At 38.1% G+C, this 20,080-nt stretch overlaps 1 protein-coding gene across 1 annotated transcript in view; it reads right to left on the bottom strand.

Annotated features, from left to right (window-relative positions):
• Positions 1 to 1,715: 1,715 nt before the first annotated feature.
• rin3 (Ras and Rab interactor 3) overlaps positions 1,716 to 20,080 on the bottom strand; it is a 19,534-nt gene continuing 1,169 nt past the window's right edge. Inside the window, exons 2-10 of the mRNA XM_067368528.1 lie at positions 19,023 to 19,659; positions 16,262 to 16,376; positions 15,508 to 15,580; positions 15,328 to 15,419; positions 12,980 to 14,413; positions 8,970 to 9,278; positions 4,952 to 5,083; positions 3,039 to 3,202; positions 1,716 to 2,949 (exon numbers count right to left, since the gene is read on the bottom strand). Of these exons, the coding sequence (XP_067224629.1) occupies positions 2,623 to 2,949; positions 3,039 to 3,202; positions 4,952 to 5,083; positions 8,970 to 9,278; positions 12,980 to 14,413; positions 15,328 to 15,419; positions 15,508 to 15,580; positions 16,262 to 16,376; positions 19,023 to 19,598 (3,222 nt within the window). The 5' untranslated portion in view covers positions 19,599 to 19,659 and the 3' untranslated portion in view covers positions 1,716 to 2,622. The remainder of the gene's footprint in view (positions 2,950 to 3,038; positions 3,203 to 4,951; positions 5,084 to 8,969; positions 9,279 to 12,979; positions 14,414 to 15,327; positions 15,420 to 15,507; positions 15,581 to 16,261; positions 16,377 to 19,022; positions 19,660 to 20,080) is intronic.

Genomic DNA, 20,080 nt, shown 5'->3' with positions numbered 1-20,080 from the left:
GAAATGCCGAATAGAAATAAATACAGCTCAACAGCTCATATTCCTAGCATCAGGATCCTTTGAAAGGTAGTTATTTTTAGTCCTGTATTGCTCATCTCTTCTCGTCATCTCAATAACACGCCAGTGGGCGGGGCTAATGCTGCAATGATGCCGTTGATTTCTTATGCCGAGGCAGCATTTAGTCATTCGCTGGGCCTGGTGTCAATAAAAGCTTTTATCGGACTAACAAGGATATTCTTATATATCAAAAGCTCTAAGAAAAGTTGATTTTTCAATTCATGACCCCTTTAATGCAAACAGTAATCTAAAATGATATAAATATGAATTTTGCTGTTATGTTGTAAGTTTGGCATTGCCAAAGGTCACATGTGACCAAAACATTTGCTCTTTTTTTTCAGTATTGATTTTATCTAATTCTTGATAACTTCTGTGTTCCAAACAGCCACATATGAGACAGTTACACTTTCGAATGAAATTCCTCCCTGAAAATTCAGATGATGTCACTTCCTCTTCATTATGTCATTTAAGGACACTTTACTATTGATGATTTATCTGGAAAAACCTTTGCACATTTTATCATGACAAAGAATTTCTATATGAATGATTTCTATTTTTTTTTTTTTTTTTTTTTTTTTAAACAATTACAATTACAACACATAAACAATATTTAAACAGAGCTGGTTTATAATTCGATTTTTAAGCTTTTAAAACACAACAGTACATTTTTTAAATGTTTTTTCTAAGTTTTAGGCTAAATACAACAAATTGTTGGGGTACATTTTTATAAGAAAATACTATTTTTCCTACTTCAAAATTTCATGTTTAATTCAATGACAATGTTTTTTCTACACCATTTTTTTTTTTGTGTGTGTAAATTTTTGTTTAGTACATCATCAAATGTTGTGGGCACAAATGGTTTCATGGTTTTCACGGAATGACACTATAATCAGTCGAGGATTTCAGGGATGTGTTAATTAAACTGTCACATCTGGAAGTGAAGAACAGCATGACATCACACATTTGCATCATACACCTCTGCAATCATCTCATGTGTATTACAGTCAGCATCAATGTCTTATTTTTACCACGCTGCATTCCTCTATCATTGATATGCGATAAACATAGCTGAGCTCATCTGCCTCCAGAGAGGCTCTACCGCTCAGAATTTCAATGTTTGATAAAACGCAAATATCCTTCCCACACGTGTCAGTCTGGAGCTAAAGCTTTGGTGCCATCTTAAATATGACAGGTATTCATACACCCCCTCCCATTTTTGTTCATGCACAAACAAGAATGTTGCTATTGTTAAATCTCTCATACTAACTAATGTGAGGGTTCTGTAGGCAGTTTTGTTCTGAATCATATTTAGATTTTCATGGTAGCAACTAGAGATACTGTAGTTGTAAAGTCCCTTTAAATTCACTCGTACACAATAGATTCAAAGCTAAGCAACACCATGTACCTGTTCCAGCACAATGGCGCTTTTTATTAATTATTGACATCTTTTATAATGCTGGTGTTCTTTGGCTTTGTGTTGTGCTGAAGAACACCTAAAACCATGCAATGCACAGCCTCTTATGCAGCTTATTGCTAATTTATACATTCAGATCACACATATATACTGTATATATATATATATATATATATATATATATATATATATATATATATATATATATATATATATATATATATATATATAATATATAGTGCAGAGAAAGTGTTTTATCTGAAGGGGAATCCTAAAGTTGCTCTTTCCATATGTGTAAACACAGCGTAAATGATGTAAAAAGTATTTATTACCAGTATACATTTATAATATTACAAACACCTTGGTTTGACAAGTGTTGTGCTCACCGAAACACATATTGGGTGATATTCATGCTGCTTAAAATAATTTGCACAAAGTCAGAGCTTATATCTAAACTACTGTATATGTTGTGAGATATAAAATGCAGCAACAGTGAACCAAATATGAAGAAAATATAACACAGAAAGCATATCTGTATGGCAAATTACTGAGTATATATTATGAAAGCAATGCAGGTGCATAACCAGTTCAAGGTCTGTAAAGATGCATTGCTTTAAGAAACGTATAAATGAAAAAAATCAGCACCAAAACAGGGTATGAGTCACAATCGGCTGAGCCCTGAGATGTGAAAGGATTTGCATTGTTGGAAAGTTAAAAGTTTCATTTATAAATCACAAAACTTTCAAGGACTGTATAATGCTTGAGAACATCAGATCTGCTGAAGTAAAGGCTAACTAAGGTGAAGGATGTATGTGCTGAGTGTTTGCTGATATTCTTGAGTCTCAAAAAATGAATGTTTTTATGATGCAAGAAATTAGATCTTTTCAAAACAGTTTTTGGATTCCAGTCCTGGACCTTTCCAGCAAGCGTTTTAAAGCAAATGCCACTCACCTGTAAGGCAGTCTTTGAATTCATGCAATTTCCCTCAGCAAATAGCACATTTTGCTGTGTGGTTAGGCATTGTAATTTCAGCTTACATTCTTGAGCATCACTTACATTCTTTCGTATATTAAAGTTGTCCATTCAAGCAGCTCAAACCCTCTGCTAAAGACCCATCTTGCGCACACACACACGCACACCAACTCATTAGTTCATATCAAGCTCTCTTCTGTTGCTGGTGTAGTTGACGTCTGGTCCACAGACTCTGGTTCTGGCCAGCGACCATGGCGGTAGACGAAATAATACTCCTTGCGTGGCTCACTGTGATGCAAGGTGGATTTGATTGCGAGAGGAAACTCTTCAGGAGCCAAATGCTTGTAATGGCCTTCCACCAGCACACTTAGGCAATAGGATTCAGGATCCAATACCTCAAACTTCTCTGCACACTGATTGCACAAGTCCTGAGCGGTAGTGTTGGGACGCGCTCCCAGGGTCTTGGTGTTGGAGCCGGCCTCCAGAAAGGACACGTTAATGAAGTCCTGACAGGGAGGTGAACAACATTTAGAAAAATGAATACTCTCGTTGACTGACCAATGGTTTTCTTTTGCCATTTTGGTTGTCATAATACCTGTACAGAGGAGCGTGACGCTCTGGCTTTGTTTAGGGTGCGGCGACGCTCCCAACGATGGATGGAGTCCTGAATCTCCAAACTTAGCTGTCTGGTCACAGCTTGCTTATCAAAATTTTTGATGTGCTCCAGAGCTCCATAAGTGGTGGTGAGATAATATGAACCTAGAAGAATAGATATATAATAGTTATATTGCACCAATTTTGACATGCTAGCACAGTGTTACTTTGAAAAATGTTATTTATTGGACTTCAACTATGGCACTCTTCTATCCCAGGGATTGATTTTTATTTAAACTAACAAATTTGCTACATTTCAAATGTATTTTATAAAGGTTTTATGAAAAAAATGGAAGTCAATGGGACCAGAAACGGTTTGGTTACCCACATTCTTTAAAATATCTTCTTTTGTGTTCAGCAGAACAAAGAAACTCATACAGGTTTAGAACAACTTGATTATTATTACAATAACAACTTGCATTTGCATTTTCAAACAGGGTGTGATTTCTGCCATCTCGCTCTGTGGACTTGAGGGCGCTAAAAAAAAAGAAAGAACCGAAACTCCATATAACTAGCCTCAGGCGTGAAAAATATATCTATAAAAAGCGAAATGTCTACTTTTAAATGTACCAATTGAAACCAGAGGAAACCGGTTTCTTTTCAAATCTTCAGTTCTGAGACCTCCGATTATTCCTCCATCCTGGGTCTGAAGGAACATTACTATGGGGCGATGCCTAAGGTGGAAGAGACTAGCTAGCTATCTCTCCCCTGAGTCAGCATTGTTCCTGAAGGCCAGGACGTTACCCACCAAGCCGGTCAGAACAACTTCAGATTTGGTGGGTAAAGCGTGTTCGGTGGAAAGTCAGGCCGCGGCATGTCTGCACACCATGGCCATTCTGCATACCAGGCTGAACTGCTAAGAGACCTTGATGAGGGCGAGGGTGTGAGCCCAGACACATTAAGAGAACTGCACCTGGCCACCAAGGAGATGGCCAAATCAGTTGGCCAGTCTATGGAGGCCTGGTGGCTACGGAGAGACATCTATGGCTAAATTTGTCTGGTATGAAAGACAAAGACAAGAGTTTTCTCATGGATGCCCCGCTTGCCTCTCCTGGTCCCTTGCCAAGAGGTTTCAGGAGGCAAAAAATCAGACGGTGGCATTCCAGGGATATCTCCCTCTCAGGTCTCTGGGGCTGCTGGGCTGGGCAGGCACTTCGAGTGCTTCGGGGCACAGAGGTCTCCAGCGAGCCCATATCTTAGTGTCCGCCCAGGGACGTTGCAGCACTGGGATGCTTGTTCCCTGTGTGGTAGGTCCCAGAGCAATCAGTGCGGTCATTCCCTGCCGGTTCGCCACTTCAGGGCGCCGAATTATCTGCTCAAGTTACACCAGAGACCAGACTGGTTCCCATAGTAGATTTTTTGGCAGCGTGGAAGCTTCTGCCAAATGTATCTCAATGGGTCTTGCACAACATAGAAAAGGGTTACAAAATTCAGATTGGATCTTGCCAGCCCAGGTTTAATGGGGTCCTATCCACAATAGTAGGCCCTGAGCAGGCTCTGGTTATGGAACAGGAGGTAAAAGCTCTGTCGGGGAAAAGGAGGCCATAGAATATGTTCCTCCTCCCAACATTGTAGAAGCTGTGACAATCTAAACAAACGAGTGAAAAAATATAGAAAGAAAGAAAAAACAAAATAAATAACACCTGTCACTTCAAAATGTCATTTCCACCATTGTAATTTCTACCACAGAATGCATTTAAACACAGTGCACTTAAGATGTGGTGGAAAAGTTCATAAAGTAAACGGCTGTAATTTTTCTTTGAAGTATGCAATCACTCCATTATACACATGATCAAATCCATGGGTTTTTGTACGTTGACGGTGGCTTGTGTGTGTGTGCGCGTGTGTCCTCACCCTCTCCGAGCTGCAATGCCGGATCCATTAGCTCCATCATGTACTCTACATCCAGCAGCAGAGAGCTGATGTTACACCGAGCCAAGACGTACATCAGCACAGGCAGGAAGTCATCAGCCCCGTGAACCTTTCCTGTTACATAACGATCAGGAAATAATCAAAATACATTCATCAATAAAATATAAAAACGTTGAGTGGAATTCATTATCATTTTCCATTGCTTTGAGAATAAAATCTGCGTTGTGGATAATGCTGCCATTGTTTAGGGGCAGATCGATGTGTGGCCACTAACAGGGAACACTTTCTCATTCCTGAACGCATTCAATGCAACACTACACAGATTCCTGTTAGTCATTTGTGCTCCCTGTGTTTTATTTGTATATAGAACAAGAAATATATGCAGGAAAGAAATGCACCCTAGACTGCATCTGGAGTGCCGCCAAAACATTACAATTCAGAATATGCTGAGAGAGCTGTGCTGTACACTACAAGCATCACATGACTGACATCATTCTGTCCGAGCAATGGTGCCAAATCATTTTAAGACTGCAGGATTTTAATGCTTACTTTTGGACATTTGACAATGAATGTCAAATGAATATAGAAACATATGTTGCATGTAAAAGCTGGTTTGTATGAGCTGATTATGTCCATTACTTATCAAATATAATCAACAATAAACTGACATCTGTCTCATCTGTCTGCAGCTGTAAATATGAAGTCTGTAGCAAATTTATTCTTCTGTATTCTGAACCTTTCGCTGTGCGTCTGTTTTCGCGCTAGCTTTATCACTGGTGCAGTGAAGAAGACTGTAAATAAAATAGCTGTCAATTTGTTGGCCAAACTGGAAGGCTAATTCACCCTAGGTTCCCTAAGGATTTTTTAATGGGTTAGTAGTGTTTTTTGAGTAAAATAAGGTCTGTGGTTTACATTAAGAGAGTTTCATGTTTTGATCCTGGAACAACATTCCAATCAACCAATCAGATTTGAAGTTTACAGTTTATGTCAAGTTTAGTCTTACAACCAAGGTTAGTTGCTTAAAGGCCATAGAACACATCTCTGATTTTTAGGGATAACATATGGATAGGGTTAGGTTTAGGGGTAGGGATATGGTTAAGATTACATTTTGGGGCAGGAATGTTGCTACAGGATCAACAAAATATGTCTAACTCAACAAAATCAGGACATGTTTTGGACGCAGAACCTGATATCAAATTCCCTCCACATCCTTAAGGTTGTTGGTTTAAACTGTAAAGCTTAAAAAGGAAGTCAATATTTAGCAATTTGCCAGCAACTCATGTTTTCCAATCACTCAATTGTTTCAAAATGAACTTTGAGGTTTACGTGTGTGCAATTGATGTTGTAAAGCAAAATAGGTCTCACAGACATTATTTTGCTCGGAAATTAAAATCACTATTCTTAAAACATTTGAAATTCCCAAAAGCTGAACGGCTATATTATCAGTTTGCATTACCTGTTCACATTGAAATAATTAAATGTTGTTATGGTAATACAAAGGCTAGTACACAACCACAATATAACTTGACTGCAGTACATTCAGCTTTCAAAGCATGATTTATTGGGAGTTCATCTGTTCTGATCTTCATTTCAAAACAGTGCTATGCATTTAAATGAAGTAGCAATGCAGTTTCGAAACAAAATTGCATTGCAATGTGTTGCATTTTAATCTTGGTAATTTAGAGGCGACGTAGTGATCTCTGTGCAAGTAAATTGTCTCATTAGATGTAAATTTCATTACTTCAGTATTACATTCCTACAGGAAACCCAGTATTTTTATTATGGATCCAAAAATAGCACCTGCAGTATGATACAGTCATGCTAATTTAAGATAATAAAATCAACTAAATGAGAGTAATAGAACCGAAATTTCTATCTTTTCTAACTTATAGTAGTCAATAGTTATAGTGATCAAAAAAGTTGTCCTAAGATCTAAGCTAAGAAGAAAGTTTTAGGACAACTTTGGTGAAAGGTTTTGATCCACTTCAAATATTGACTATATGGTTACAAGGTTAAGAATAAACCAATTGGAATTAGAGTTCAATTAATTTGACTTCAATTCAGTTTAATTAGTAGATAAAAAAAAATAAAATAATGAAACAACGCAAAATGTCATTGTTGATCACACTGATTATTGTTCTGTGAAAATGTGTTTTTGAGGGAAAAGATATTGTTTTTGGACTTCAGAAAAGGGTTGTTGATGCCCATGAGACTAGAAAGTGTTGCCAAACCATTGCTTAAGATTGTGGTTCGGAAGTTGTAATAGAGGAAATGGATTTCATTTGTGACTGTTCTTTGAGATAAATTATTCTTTGAATAACACTTGAATAATAGCTCAGGATCTGCAAGCAAAGCTCATCTGGGCTAATCTCAGTGCTCATGAATACCTATTAAAGAAAGCACTGAAACAAGAATGGTTTGTATGGAAGGATGAAAAAGAAATATAGTAGATCAGTGGTTCTCAACTGGTGTATTGCAACCCAAGGATGGGTCGTGACTCTGTTCTGATAGCAAGGAGGAACAGATAAATGATAAAATGCAACTGCATAATTGTGAGTTGTTAGGATACTAAAATAATTAGCCTTATCCATTTGTAAAACAAAAAGTTCACAGAAAATGTTATTTTGGCACAAATTCAGCTGTCACTTGATAGAAGCAGATGCCAATATTATTATATTGTTAGAGTTCATGATAAATTTCAGTTGTTAAATACTGTTCAGCTTTTTTACTTTCACTTTTATTTGGCAAATGTAAAATATGGATCGTAAAGCACAACCAAATGAAAACCACTGTAGTAGACCATAGTTTTGGTGGGGGAACACTTTACAATAAGGTTCATTAGTTAAACATTAGTTAATGTATTAACTAACATGAACTAACCATGAACAATTCATTTTTTACTGCGTTTATTAATCTTCGTTAATGTTAGTTAATGAAAATACAGTTGTTCATTGTTTGTTCATGTTAGTTCACAGTGCATTAACTAATGTTAACAAGATTTTAATGTATTAGTAAATGTTGAAATTAACATTAACAAAGATTAATAAATGCTGTAGAAGTGCATTTCATTATTAGTTCATGTTAACTAATGAACCTTATTATAAAGTGTTACCAAAACGAAGCCCATCTTAAGCCGCAGATAACTTTAAAGTTCAGGACTATAGACACACAGGACTATAAATAATACAAAAAGCCTGGTAATCTGTAACACTATCACTTCATGAAAGTGCAGCGCTCTGTTTACAGTACTAAAAAAAGAGGGGGTGGTCTTTAAGAACAGGTCAGTGGTTTATCCATGCTTTCAGTTGTTCTGCATGTACATGCAGAATAATACAAACGGACAAGAGCTTGGAGAATTAATATAATGATAAATACTATGCATGTGCAGCCCTCTGCACAAACACTCTTTTGCAGCTGTAGCACTTCCTTATTTGGAGGAGCTAATGCCAGCTTTGATGTAATCTGGACTAAATTTGGGTGAGGAGGAAAAGGCGGAGTCTGAGCTGTAGAGAAACATCGGTGACGTGTTTTTCGTCCCTCTCTGTGCTCTTTCCTCCATATTCTCTAGAACTGATGAGTAATGATCTGGCCTACGTTTCCCAAAAGCATTAAGGTTAAGCCTAAGTAGATCATAGAAACTATTAGCAACAACAGTCTCCGAGATCTGCTAAGGCTTACGATGCATTCGGGAAATGCAGCCCTGACAGGTGACATAATATATATTTTTAGCTTTATATCTAATCTATGAACTAGATATATAACTTTCCAAATTTTGCTAAATAGAATTGTTTCCCCATAGATATCATTTTATATTTGTTTAATAATATATTATAATATACAAATTCAATTAAAATATACATATAATTTAAAAAAATATGATGTGAAATATGAAACAGAACTAAATTATGGTATATGTTAATAAACATGAATGCAGGCATCATATAAGTATAGGATCAACTACAGTATATCTCTAATTCACAACATTCCAAATCAAACTCACCTGGACTGCCCACAGACATCGATTCATAGATCATTTTGCAGGTCTTGAGGAGGAGGTCGATCTTCTTCTGAGGTGAATATTCTTGGTGTAGGTTACTAAGCTTTGTTTGAATTTTCTCCATGACGGCGTTTTCAGGAACACTTGTAATGACCCCCAGGTCTGTGGTGGTGGTCCCCTGAACCACTTGCTGGTTCTCTTTTAATTTCTTCAGATTTCCTGCACGGGAGTGGATATCCTTCAGTCCATTATACACAGCCTCCCGCAAGGGTTTCAGGACACTTTTGCATAGTGCTGCTTCAATAATGATCTCTGAAGAGGGGGGAAAACAGATACAGCATAAGTAACTGAAATATATATATATATATATTACAGTCAAACCAAAAATTATTCACACATATTTTGGATATATTTTTACTAGTGGGTACAGGACACTATAGTTAATTTATGTAAGTGAGGATAGCAAAATAAAGTAAACTGTGACATATTATACCCAAAAAAGTGGACTACCAGTAAAATTGATAAAAATTTGGAACCAAAAATTATTCAAAAACTTTGACATGACTATGTTTTGCTTTAATGTTATCTGACATAATTAAGATTATTTTTTTCTGACACAGTTTAACTCTGAGATCTTGTCATTTTTTATTACCATTTTTTTTTTTTTTTAACTATAGCGAATAAAATATAATAATGAATGAAATGTTCAAGGTGTCTGAATAAATTTTGGTATGACTGTGTGTGTGTATATATATATATATATATATATATATATATATATATATATATATATAAACAATCATCTTCACTAAAGATATTTTTGATTAAATCCAATGGCTCAGTGGGAATTCTATAGACAGCAATGGTACTTCCTCTCTCAATATCGATAAAGGTAACAAAAAAAATATTTAAATCAGTTCATGTGAGTTCAGTGGTTCTATCTTAATATTATACAGCAATGAGAATATTTTTTGTGCGCCAAAAAACAAACAAACAAACAAAAAAACACTTCTTAACAATTTCTAGTGATGGCCGATTTCAAAACACTGCTTCAGAGCGTTATGAATCTTTTGAGTTGAATCAGTGATTTGGATCGCATATTATCAAATCACCAAACTGTAGCAGTATGTCTTACATGCTCACACTAGGGGTTGATCGATTATTGGTGCCGATATTAAGCATTTTTATGATTATCGTATCGGTCATTTTCAAAACCGATTTGCAGATTAAAATACTTTCATTTTGAAATGCGCTATTTGGTTCTGATACACCTCTGTCCGAATGCACCACTCTGTGGCCTAGAGCAAGCTCCGCCCACCGCCCATCTGATTTGTTTGGAGAGTCGCGAGTCCGGGCAATCAGCATGGAAGGCTGAAGGCACGGAAAGTATTGCACTCTCACACCAAAAGCACTTGCTAACTGGAGCCAGAGATTGTATATAATAGGGAGATAAGAGGGTCTGTATCTCTTACCATTGGAGAAAGTGTAACGGCTAACTTAATCACGTGTGGCACCTCTCAGCCTATCGTGTAATGGCAGTGACATCAGTCGCAAAGTTCCCTAGTCTGCCTTCTCTTAAAAAAATACATTTTTATCAAGCTAAAATCTACATATAGTTCCCAACGAAAGTAGTGTTTAGTGTAAAACATGCTGAAGATTAGCAAACAGGCTGTCAATTAATTCAATGATTAGCTATTTCCCCACAAAAGCTGTTTAATCAGCATAGTGAAGCCTCTCTTTAATTCAGTTCTCAGAATTAAAGATATGTTTAAAAGCATTTAAAGAAAGTTTTTGTCACTTTTTGTCGCTTGTTATTCTCAATTTTGACATTAATTTCCATTTTTACACCAGACATATATATCGGTTCAAAATAATAATCTGATCTGTAATAATCAGTATTGGCATCGGCCCTGAAAAACGGCCCTGTGTCGACGGATGCTCACACAGCATTTCATTGGCAGTAGAAAGTTCCTGTACTTGCTCTGCAGCAAAAGCAATAATCAAGAGCAGCAGCAGCAATAATCAAAGCAGCAGCAGCGTAGCAGATCTATTCCACCAAGACCAAACATATCAACATTGTCTTACCCATTACCATGCCAAACACTCCGAGAGTTGTCATGACAGAAATTATATATATACAGGGGCGTAGTTTGTGGGGGGGATGGGGGGGAGGTAACCCCCCCCCCCCCCCCCCCCCAATATTTCAACATGAAAATCACAGTAGATCTATACTAAAATATGTATAATTCATATATTTTGTAACAATAATTTTGTTTAAAATCGAATATGTGTTTGTCATAATAAATTAGTACAAAAAATACCCCCCCTCCATTGAATCGATTGGTAACACCCAACCAATGCGCATCGCACTTTCACCAACACAACGCGAATGGAGCTCTACTGTTTGAATGAGTACGGGTAGCACCAAAAATGAAGAGAACCACTGCCCAGCCGACTATATTAAACTTATGTTCAAAGACGGACGTTAAAAAGAATAAAGCATGTACTGAGAAGGAAGTATGAAAACATTGTAATAGCTAAGTACACTCCACATATATTTTAGCTAGCTAATCCATTGCAATTTAGCCATAACTATCACTGTAACTGTAACCAATTACTAAAACAGCCATCTATTTTGTTACTTCAATTTTCAATACCGTCTTATCAATGACAAAAGTATTCAAATCGGTGTTTGTTTTCTTCCTTAATTAATCTGACTTTTTAACGAATTGGCTGAATGAACGATTTAAGTAGCTCACTCATGAAAACGTACAATCGCTGCCACCTACTGGTGGTTTTAATATATAACATAATTTATTTCTTTTTAGAATCACTCCGTTATGTTAGAATTTGATGAATGGTTATACATAAATTCCATAAAATTATGATAGATAGATAGATAGATAGATAGATAGATAGATAGATAGATAGATAGATAGATAGATAGATAGATAGATAGATAGATAGATAGATAGATAGATAGATAGATAGATAGATAGATAGATAGATAGATAGATAGAGAAGAAATAAATTATCCAATAACGCTACACATAAAACAGATTTTTTTTTTAATTAAAAAAAATAAAATAATAACAGGCAGCATACCAACGCTCAACCCCCCAATGTTGAAACCAAATCTACACCCTTGTATGTATATATATATATATATATATATATATATATATATATATATATATATATATATATATATATAAATAATGTAGACTTATATATTTATATATTCTTTATATATTATTTATGTGTGTCTAACATAGTAATCCATGTTAGTCATAGTAATCCATGTGGATATGGCTTCAAATATTATATGCCTATATCACTGTGAAAGTCTTCATAAGATATTAATACATTTTTAATACTCTGGTGCTACAGAGAAGGAAAAGCAGCAAACATATTGTGTGACTCGGTGCAAGAGCGTTCATTTTCCTCAAGGGAAAATATGGAACTTTCTTCATAATGCACCCACAATCACTAGTTAGAAACTTGATGATTTAATGCTGCTTTAAGAATGCACAAAGATTCCTGGGCTTTCTCTCTGAGCAGTGAATTGATAATAAAAGGTTATCACGGTCTAGTGTGGTCTTGTTATTTCATTTGTGTGTGTGAGAGAAGCACAATAGAGAAAGCTCAGTCTTTACAGATGGTCTGTTAAAGCTTAATGTAAGATTGGTGGCAACAATCTTCTGCTTGGATAAGGTGCTTTGCTTGGATGATTCTAGCCTTGCAAAGTAATTACATCAACAATACAAAAAAGCCAGTAGACAGCAGCTGCAAATTTTTGTATGATAAAATGCTTGATGAGATACAGCAAGATGTGAATAAAACTAATTTGTTAAAATGTTATTTTTGCCTTTGGAAAAATTGGTCATCACAGAACTGTTCTAAAATAAAATTTGCTTGGATGGAAACACTGACATCAGAAGCTGAACATCTGATCTGTTTAGATACTGAAAAGAGGCAGCACTGACAGTAAATGTAATGTAGAGGTCAATTACCCAGTTTCTCCTCGGAGTATGCAACTGCTTCCTGTAGATTTTGCAACTCTGCACTCTGGATCAAGTAGCTTTTCAGTTGGGTAATCATCTGCCTGATCTCTTGGAGCATCTCTGTGCTGGAGGTGTGTTTCCGCATGGTGTCCAAAGTGAAAGTTCGATAATCCTTAACAAGGTTCCCAAAGTACGTGTTACCATCCCGGGACAGTTCGACGATTCGTTTCTGCAACTTACGGTCCGCATTCATGAAGCCTGTGAGGACATTGGAGAGGTTCGCCATGGACACCATTGACAGTCGCTGCTTGGCACGGTCAAGCATAATTGTTGGGGACCTCTTCATCACAGCACCTGTTGACATATTGGAATCCGGCTCCTCTTCCGTGCTACTGGTTGAGTACGAGTCGTGGTCTGGTGGAGCTCCACCTTCGGGTGAGTATAAAGAAACATCTGAGACTTTGTGATGACCAGCGTTGATGCAGAGCGAGTGGCGGACAGGACTGGGGCTGCTGGAGTTCAAAGGAACAATGGAAGTGGGCTCTTGGGGAATTGGCGCAAGTGAGTTTCCAAAGCTTTGGGAGACTTGCCCCGTCAGATTCTGAGACGGTCTTTTCTTCCTGGGAGGTGCCACTGGAGCATTGGGCCGTTTTGGTTGAGGTGCTACCTCTCGAGTCACCATTGGAGCTCCATTAGTTACCTTAGACTCTTCCACTGGCATCTCTTGAAGTTGCTGAGTATCTGGCTCCATAGGCTTGTCCCTTTCTTCTATCCTGTCATCTAGGCAAATGAGTGATGCTACAGGGACTTGTGGAAAATCGTCCTTTGCTTCTGTGGAGGTGCTGGTGTGGACTTCCTTCTGTGTTGGTTCCTCTGAAGCTTGCTTTTCAGATAACCTCCGTCGGATTGGAATTGGAGGAACTCGATGTGAAGCTGTATTAGAAAGCTGCTTTGCTTCTTTGCTCTGAGCTGGTTGTAAGACAGCTGGCTTGTCACGCTCAGTGCTTGGGGCAGGAGTTCCCTGTCTCTCTTGTTCTCTGTCTACACGCTCAGAGTCACTTCCTTCCCCTTTCTGGCCTGAAGGGGGAGGAGAACTGAGAACAGACTTAAACTCCCCTTTTGAAGGCTTGGCCAATGCATAGTTTAAAGAGCACTCAGGTGAACTGGGAGGACGAGGGCGTAGGGGTGGCGGCCTTTTGTATTTGGGCGGAGCCTGTATTGGTGCGTTGAGACTCTGGGTCCTCAGAACAGGCGTAGAGGAGGTGGGTGACGAGCTGTTGCTGCATTCCTCAATGAAAATTGGGTTGACATACCAAAGCCGGTCACTGCCAATGGAAAGCTGGATTTCACAGGAACTGCTTTGCCCCTGTCCATCTGAAGCACCACAGCTACCAGCAACATTTTCCACTTCCTCGTGACTATTCAGAGCTGAGTTCCAGAACTCTGTGTTAGCATGAGAAATATGTTCATGTTAGCATTATTTAACTTTTACAAGACAATTTGCACAATGCTAAATTGTTATAGTATCAGTTGAAATCTACACTTATTTCCCATGAACTAGATGTCACCATTATGTCACCATTCAAATTAATACCACTTCAGGGATATTATATATATGCAATGACGTAGGTGCAAAAAATTGGTATTGATGCATTTCTTTCTGCACTACAAAATAGATTGCTTGCATTTAGGTGATACGTTTTAGCTATTAGCTTGTACAGCAGTTCTTAAGTGAAAGAAATTTTGTGGAGGACTAATTTAAAAAGATATTAATAGAGCTATCAAATAATCATTTCAAACACTAATGAAAGCCGTTTTGTTTTTATATTGAGCAGGGCGTCTTATGTGGGAGGTGACAAGTTCACACTACCACCCAAATGTGACTTACTTTCTGTACCTCCCCTGTTATTGAACCCTTTTCGTTCTTGGAATAATTAATCATGGCTGATTGCTAATAGAGCATTTTAACAATAGCACTGGCAGGCGCACACAAACTATGTGTGCAGAATTTCTGCAGATTTCTCCATAATTGGAACGCATCCCACACATACTCCACCCCTTGCTCATTTATTTTGAAATATTCTCAGGGGCGGCATGGGACACACATACATGCACATGATGAGAAACCCATTCAACTGCAGCATTTTCATGGTATTGTGACCACTCTCTGTTCTGCCCACCCTTCTCGCCTAGAGCAACATGTGAGTCAGGGCTGCTACTGAATAAACTCTATTTAACACATTCTACTATATTTACCATACATTTATTCTGAAATTAGCACAAGTCTGCAGGTAAAATTTTACTGAGTGCAACTTTATATAAACTAAAATTGGATAAGATAAAATATTATGTCTTACCTGAACCTAGAGATGAGATCACCTCCATGTCCTCATATTTCTCTACCTTTTGAATTACCTGAGGTAACTTCAGAGGAAAGGGGAGGATGTCCCTGAGTAAAAAAGATAAATAAAATCTGAATATTTTGTAAAAAGTTAAATATGTATGCAGAGAGGTTTGTGATTTGTTTTTTATCTTACCGGCTAACACAGAAGAAGGCTATGAGTTTAAAAATGTTCTCAAACACCAGCACAGACCCTTCAAGGTACAGCACTGCAGCGAATGAAAGAAACAGACATGTTAATGTAAGGCATACATCCGGTCCCCGATGTTAGCCATAATACTTCAATTTATTGGTGCCACTAATTCATGAAGTTTGTTAATGCCTTCTAACATAGAAACACTAAAATACAACCTAACTCACTGCGTAATTCCTTAAGGGTGGGAAATGGGATCATAATGAACGACAGTGTGTAAATAAACACATCCTGACCGCCCTATACTTACAGAGTTTTTGTTTCAGACATAAAAAGATGGAAACAATCAACTTTTCAGCTTTGTAACAGCTGGAAAGACGAGATTTATTTGTAAAACTGTGAAAATGACCACACATATGCATCCGCACACACACATCAGGAAATGAAGCTATAACAGGCCATTGCAGGACATCCTGTAGCTACTACTGCAATGCAGAGCTAGGAACAGGAAACCTGTGGCCTGCAACCCCCTCCTTCAAACACCTTCGGTAGCCTCAAGAACCTATATGTCTGTACCCACGCAAACAACTATGCAGATGTGTTCAGGTATGTATCCACATTTGTTTGTGCGTGGGCCTGTCTGTGTGGATGTGTTAAGTTCTGTATGCAAATGGGTTTGTGTGTGGGTTTGTCTATGGCATAAACTTTCCTAAATCAAGTTAAAAGTACAGTCATTTCTCAATGCAAAAGAACTCACAGGATTTTTCTTCCTTTATAGGCAGTTCCTTGACATGGGGCTCCCCCAGCTGGTCAGGAAGACGTACTGCCAGTACCATCGTTTTTTGATTGGCATCCCTCCTGACTAAAAAGATCTGTAAATAAAACCAAACCAATGACACAATCATTTCGGCAGTACTAGAGTGTAAATGAATCGTATCGGGGTAAGTATGCATGGATATGAACTTGTAAGGAGCTGTTCACACAACACACATTTTTGCATTTGCAAACCCAAGACAGCTGAAGAATAGTAAAACAGTGCAGTACACAATGCTGTGGTATCGAGACGCACTTTTATGAGAGGTGCTCTCTGGCAAAAACAAAAACAGAAATAGCTTAAAAGATGTAGCTGAACAGCAGGGCTGAACGCTATGTTTTTAAAAATGAAAAACAAATGAATGAAATAATGAATAATTGTCATAGCTAATGGTGCATTCAAGTCCTCCTGGCCTGGGAAGTTCGTGTTTATCAGGTGGGTTTGTGTTTACGACCTCAGGTGCGTTCAAGTCACTTTCGTCGGAGCAAGATGGCGGTGTACCTTCTCTTGATTAACTACTGCACATAAAAATACAGCAAGGTTTTTGAAATCTGCTGATGTTCATCAGGTGTGTTTTGCTTTTTGATGTTTTTAATTAATTTATGACTGTAAACTTCGTTACATGTTATATTGTTATATTACAATGATATTATATTTTTGTGCAGGGAATTAGCTTATTTTGTTGTAAATAAAAAAGCCTGACAATGCCACTGCTAAATGTTGTGGTATTATGCCCTGTTTCTCATTGACACGACCCCAAATCATAAAGATCAGGCTTAAAGAAAGTCCCGAGCTTCCCACTGGTATTTACAATTTTGTGGTGGCGTTCAAATATGGTATTTTCTACATTACTTGAATGCACCATAAATGTGCATTCATGCCATGTCGTAATTACCATAGCCTACATGCCAGTAGTGTGCGGTGGTGTTTTAAAATGAGGTCTTCATTTATGTCCCTGTTACACAATTTTCCAGGTTCAGTTACCATTACATAAAAAGAGAGACCATATACAATTCTGTTTTGTATTTTACACAATGTAGCCTAATGTTGTATTTATTAAACCCATCAAGTTAGTGTTTTTACCCATTTTTACATTTATTCCAAAATAACTAAAGGCAGTGACGATTTAAACAATATTATTTATAAACTGATATTCAGCTTTTCTTTTTAATTGTCAATTTATTTTCAGCACTCTGATTGCTCACTAAAACCCCAGCAGTCATCATGTTTTCAGCCCATTTCGAGTTTGATTTTGACATTAAATAAAGCGGTGATATCTAAGTGACAGTTGTTTACTTACTTTTTAATTAGTCTTCCCTTTAACACCATCACTGTCTTCATTCAGGCTGATTCGACGAGAACACGCATAAAAACAAGAATATCGCACGAACCAATCGTAACCGATCATATCCAGTCATAGCGCGATGAAGGCATTGCCTCCTCTCACGTGACTTTCTCCCATTCATTCTCAATTACCCCCCACTAAACCCACCGCACACCTTGGGGGCTCTGCTTTGTTTCTATGAGCTGAAGGGAGGCACAAGAGACTCCCATCTGTAACTTCACCTGCGGGTGTCGCTGTTTGACAGTGTTTCTTTAGAAAAACAGTGACTTTTACACTTTTTAATGTCAAATTTTGTAACATTGTAGCATTGTTTTATTTTTGTCATATGGATTATTAGTTTTGTTGAGGAGGCACTGGCTCCCTTGCCTCCTCGGAGAAAATGCCCCTGATAGATGCCTTAGCAGCTGTTTCTATGAGCCGCTATACGTAACCGTCCGCCATATTGGAACAGTCAAAGTTGGTCAGTGAACATCCGAGAGCAAGTTGACTCTGTGTCTGCAACCATTGTTAGATGCGCGCATATATGAATGTCTATTTCTGCAATAGACTTCAGCAGATGATTTTGCTAAACTAACACAAAACTCAGTCAGCTAACACGACATTAAAAATGTTTTTACTTTTACTATGGTAACTTTTTAATGTACCACAGTAAAAACCTGTAATATTGAGTTAATAGGGTGAAAAACCAACTTATTTTCACCTGTGAAAGGTTATCCCGTTTATTCGGGAATTTAAATCTCAGCGGTTTCACGACCAGAAGCTGCGCAAAGTTGCGGCATCATTAACTCTTACTGTGATTGACGACATGCAGACCATTCCGAGATGGCCGGCACGCCGACATGGCTGGAGCAGTTGAATGTGACATCTACATATACATATCTATGGTAATTACCATAACGATTCTGAACTATAAAAAGCCTTCACATGCTTTTAGAACTTGTAATTACAATATGTAAACTCATAATTTTCTGAGAGCTTTGACCTGTACCACCTGACCACTGCAGATTTAAGGTGTGATCGACTTAAAGTCTCGTAATTACGGTGATTACAACATGCCGTGAATGCACCTTTTTTTTTACAGTAATGACGACATGGCGTGAACGCAGCATGAGGGCCTTCTTCTTTGAGGTTTCCCACAAATAATAGCCTATGCAGTTGACTAAACAAATTGTCACTGCGCTTTCCCCACCTTGATTTTTTTTGATTGCTCCATATTTTGAGACTGGTATGCGATTTGTTTAAAGTTTGCATTTGATGCGACGTTTTAAAAACAAGATGTTTTCTTGCAAGATGCTGAAAAAATTACTTAAAATGAAGTGCAGTAGAACACAACTATGTGAACTTGTGTTTTGCACTTACCCCTGGAAACTCCTTGCTCAGTATATGCATGGCTCTGTCCTGCTTCATTCCCAGTTGAAGCCACACTGGACACGTCTTAATCAGTTTCTCCAGGATGCTGATACCAGGAGGAAAAGGTTTATTGGACTTGCTCACTGGAGATGTGGGGACTGGAGGTTTTGAGGCTACTGGTGGAGGTGGTCTGGGTTGAGGTGGAGATGAGGGCCTTGTGGCAGGAGGTGGAGGTGGTCTAGGCTGGGCTGACGAGAAGCTCTTAGGAAGAGCAGAGGGAAGTTGTGCTGGGAGAGGTGGCTTTAACGCCTGGGAAGACATGGGTTTGTGGGGAGGTAGGGATGGTTTGGAGCTAAGCTGAGGTGAGGAAGGTTGTACACATGAAATTGGGGGTGAAGTAGGGAGCGAAAGGGAGGTGGTGTCAGTGGACGGGTTGTCAGATATATCAACCAATGGGAAGGCTGAAGTTGAAGTCAAGGAAGAAGAAGTTTGTGAATGGAAAGATGCCTGAATAGGTGAAGATATAGGTGGGGAAGTGGGTTTGGAGAGGCTTGGAGGTGCTGTGGGAGGCCCAGGAGAAAGCATATTGCATACTGCAGGACACACAGAACTTTGAGAAGAATCCGATGAATGTTTTTAGATCACTCTGGAGAGACATGAAAGAGCATACAAAAATCTCAGTATAACAAAACTGCAACAAACTAGATAACCACTGCAAAATACAGTAGAGAGGAAAACAGAAGTCTTTTTTTTTTTTTGTCTCTTGAAAACATGAGGTCAATTCAGAATGTCATATGATCATTATTAATGTGCCAATATGGCCAAGTTGTGCAACAGGGGAATGTGTCAGCATTTTCATGCGAGGATGAAATAAGCCTTGTGCATCATAGCAGCCGTTTTGTTCCCTGTTCTCTCAGCTAAACTGCTGCTGTCTCCCATTCTTCCTGTTTCTTGGCTACCAGGATGTTTCCCTCCTCCAGTTCCTACAAAAATCTCTCCTTTGGTATTGCTGTACTTTAATATCATGTAACATAAGCTTCGGGGAAACTTATAGCTTGCATGTACCT

This window comes from Chanodichthys erythropterus, chromosome 18, assembly GCF_024489055.1.
Source record: "Chanodichthys erythropterus isolate Z2021 chromosome 18, ASM2448905v1, whole genome shotgun sequence".
NCBI classification, from domain to species: domain Eukaryota; kingdom Metazoa; phylum Chordata; class Actinopteri; order Cypriniformes; family Xenocyprididae; genus Chanodichthys; species Chanodichthys erythropterus.
The sequence above is the reverse complement of the archived record's forward strand: the minus strand, read 5'-3'. Positions and strand labels throughout refer to the sequence as shown.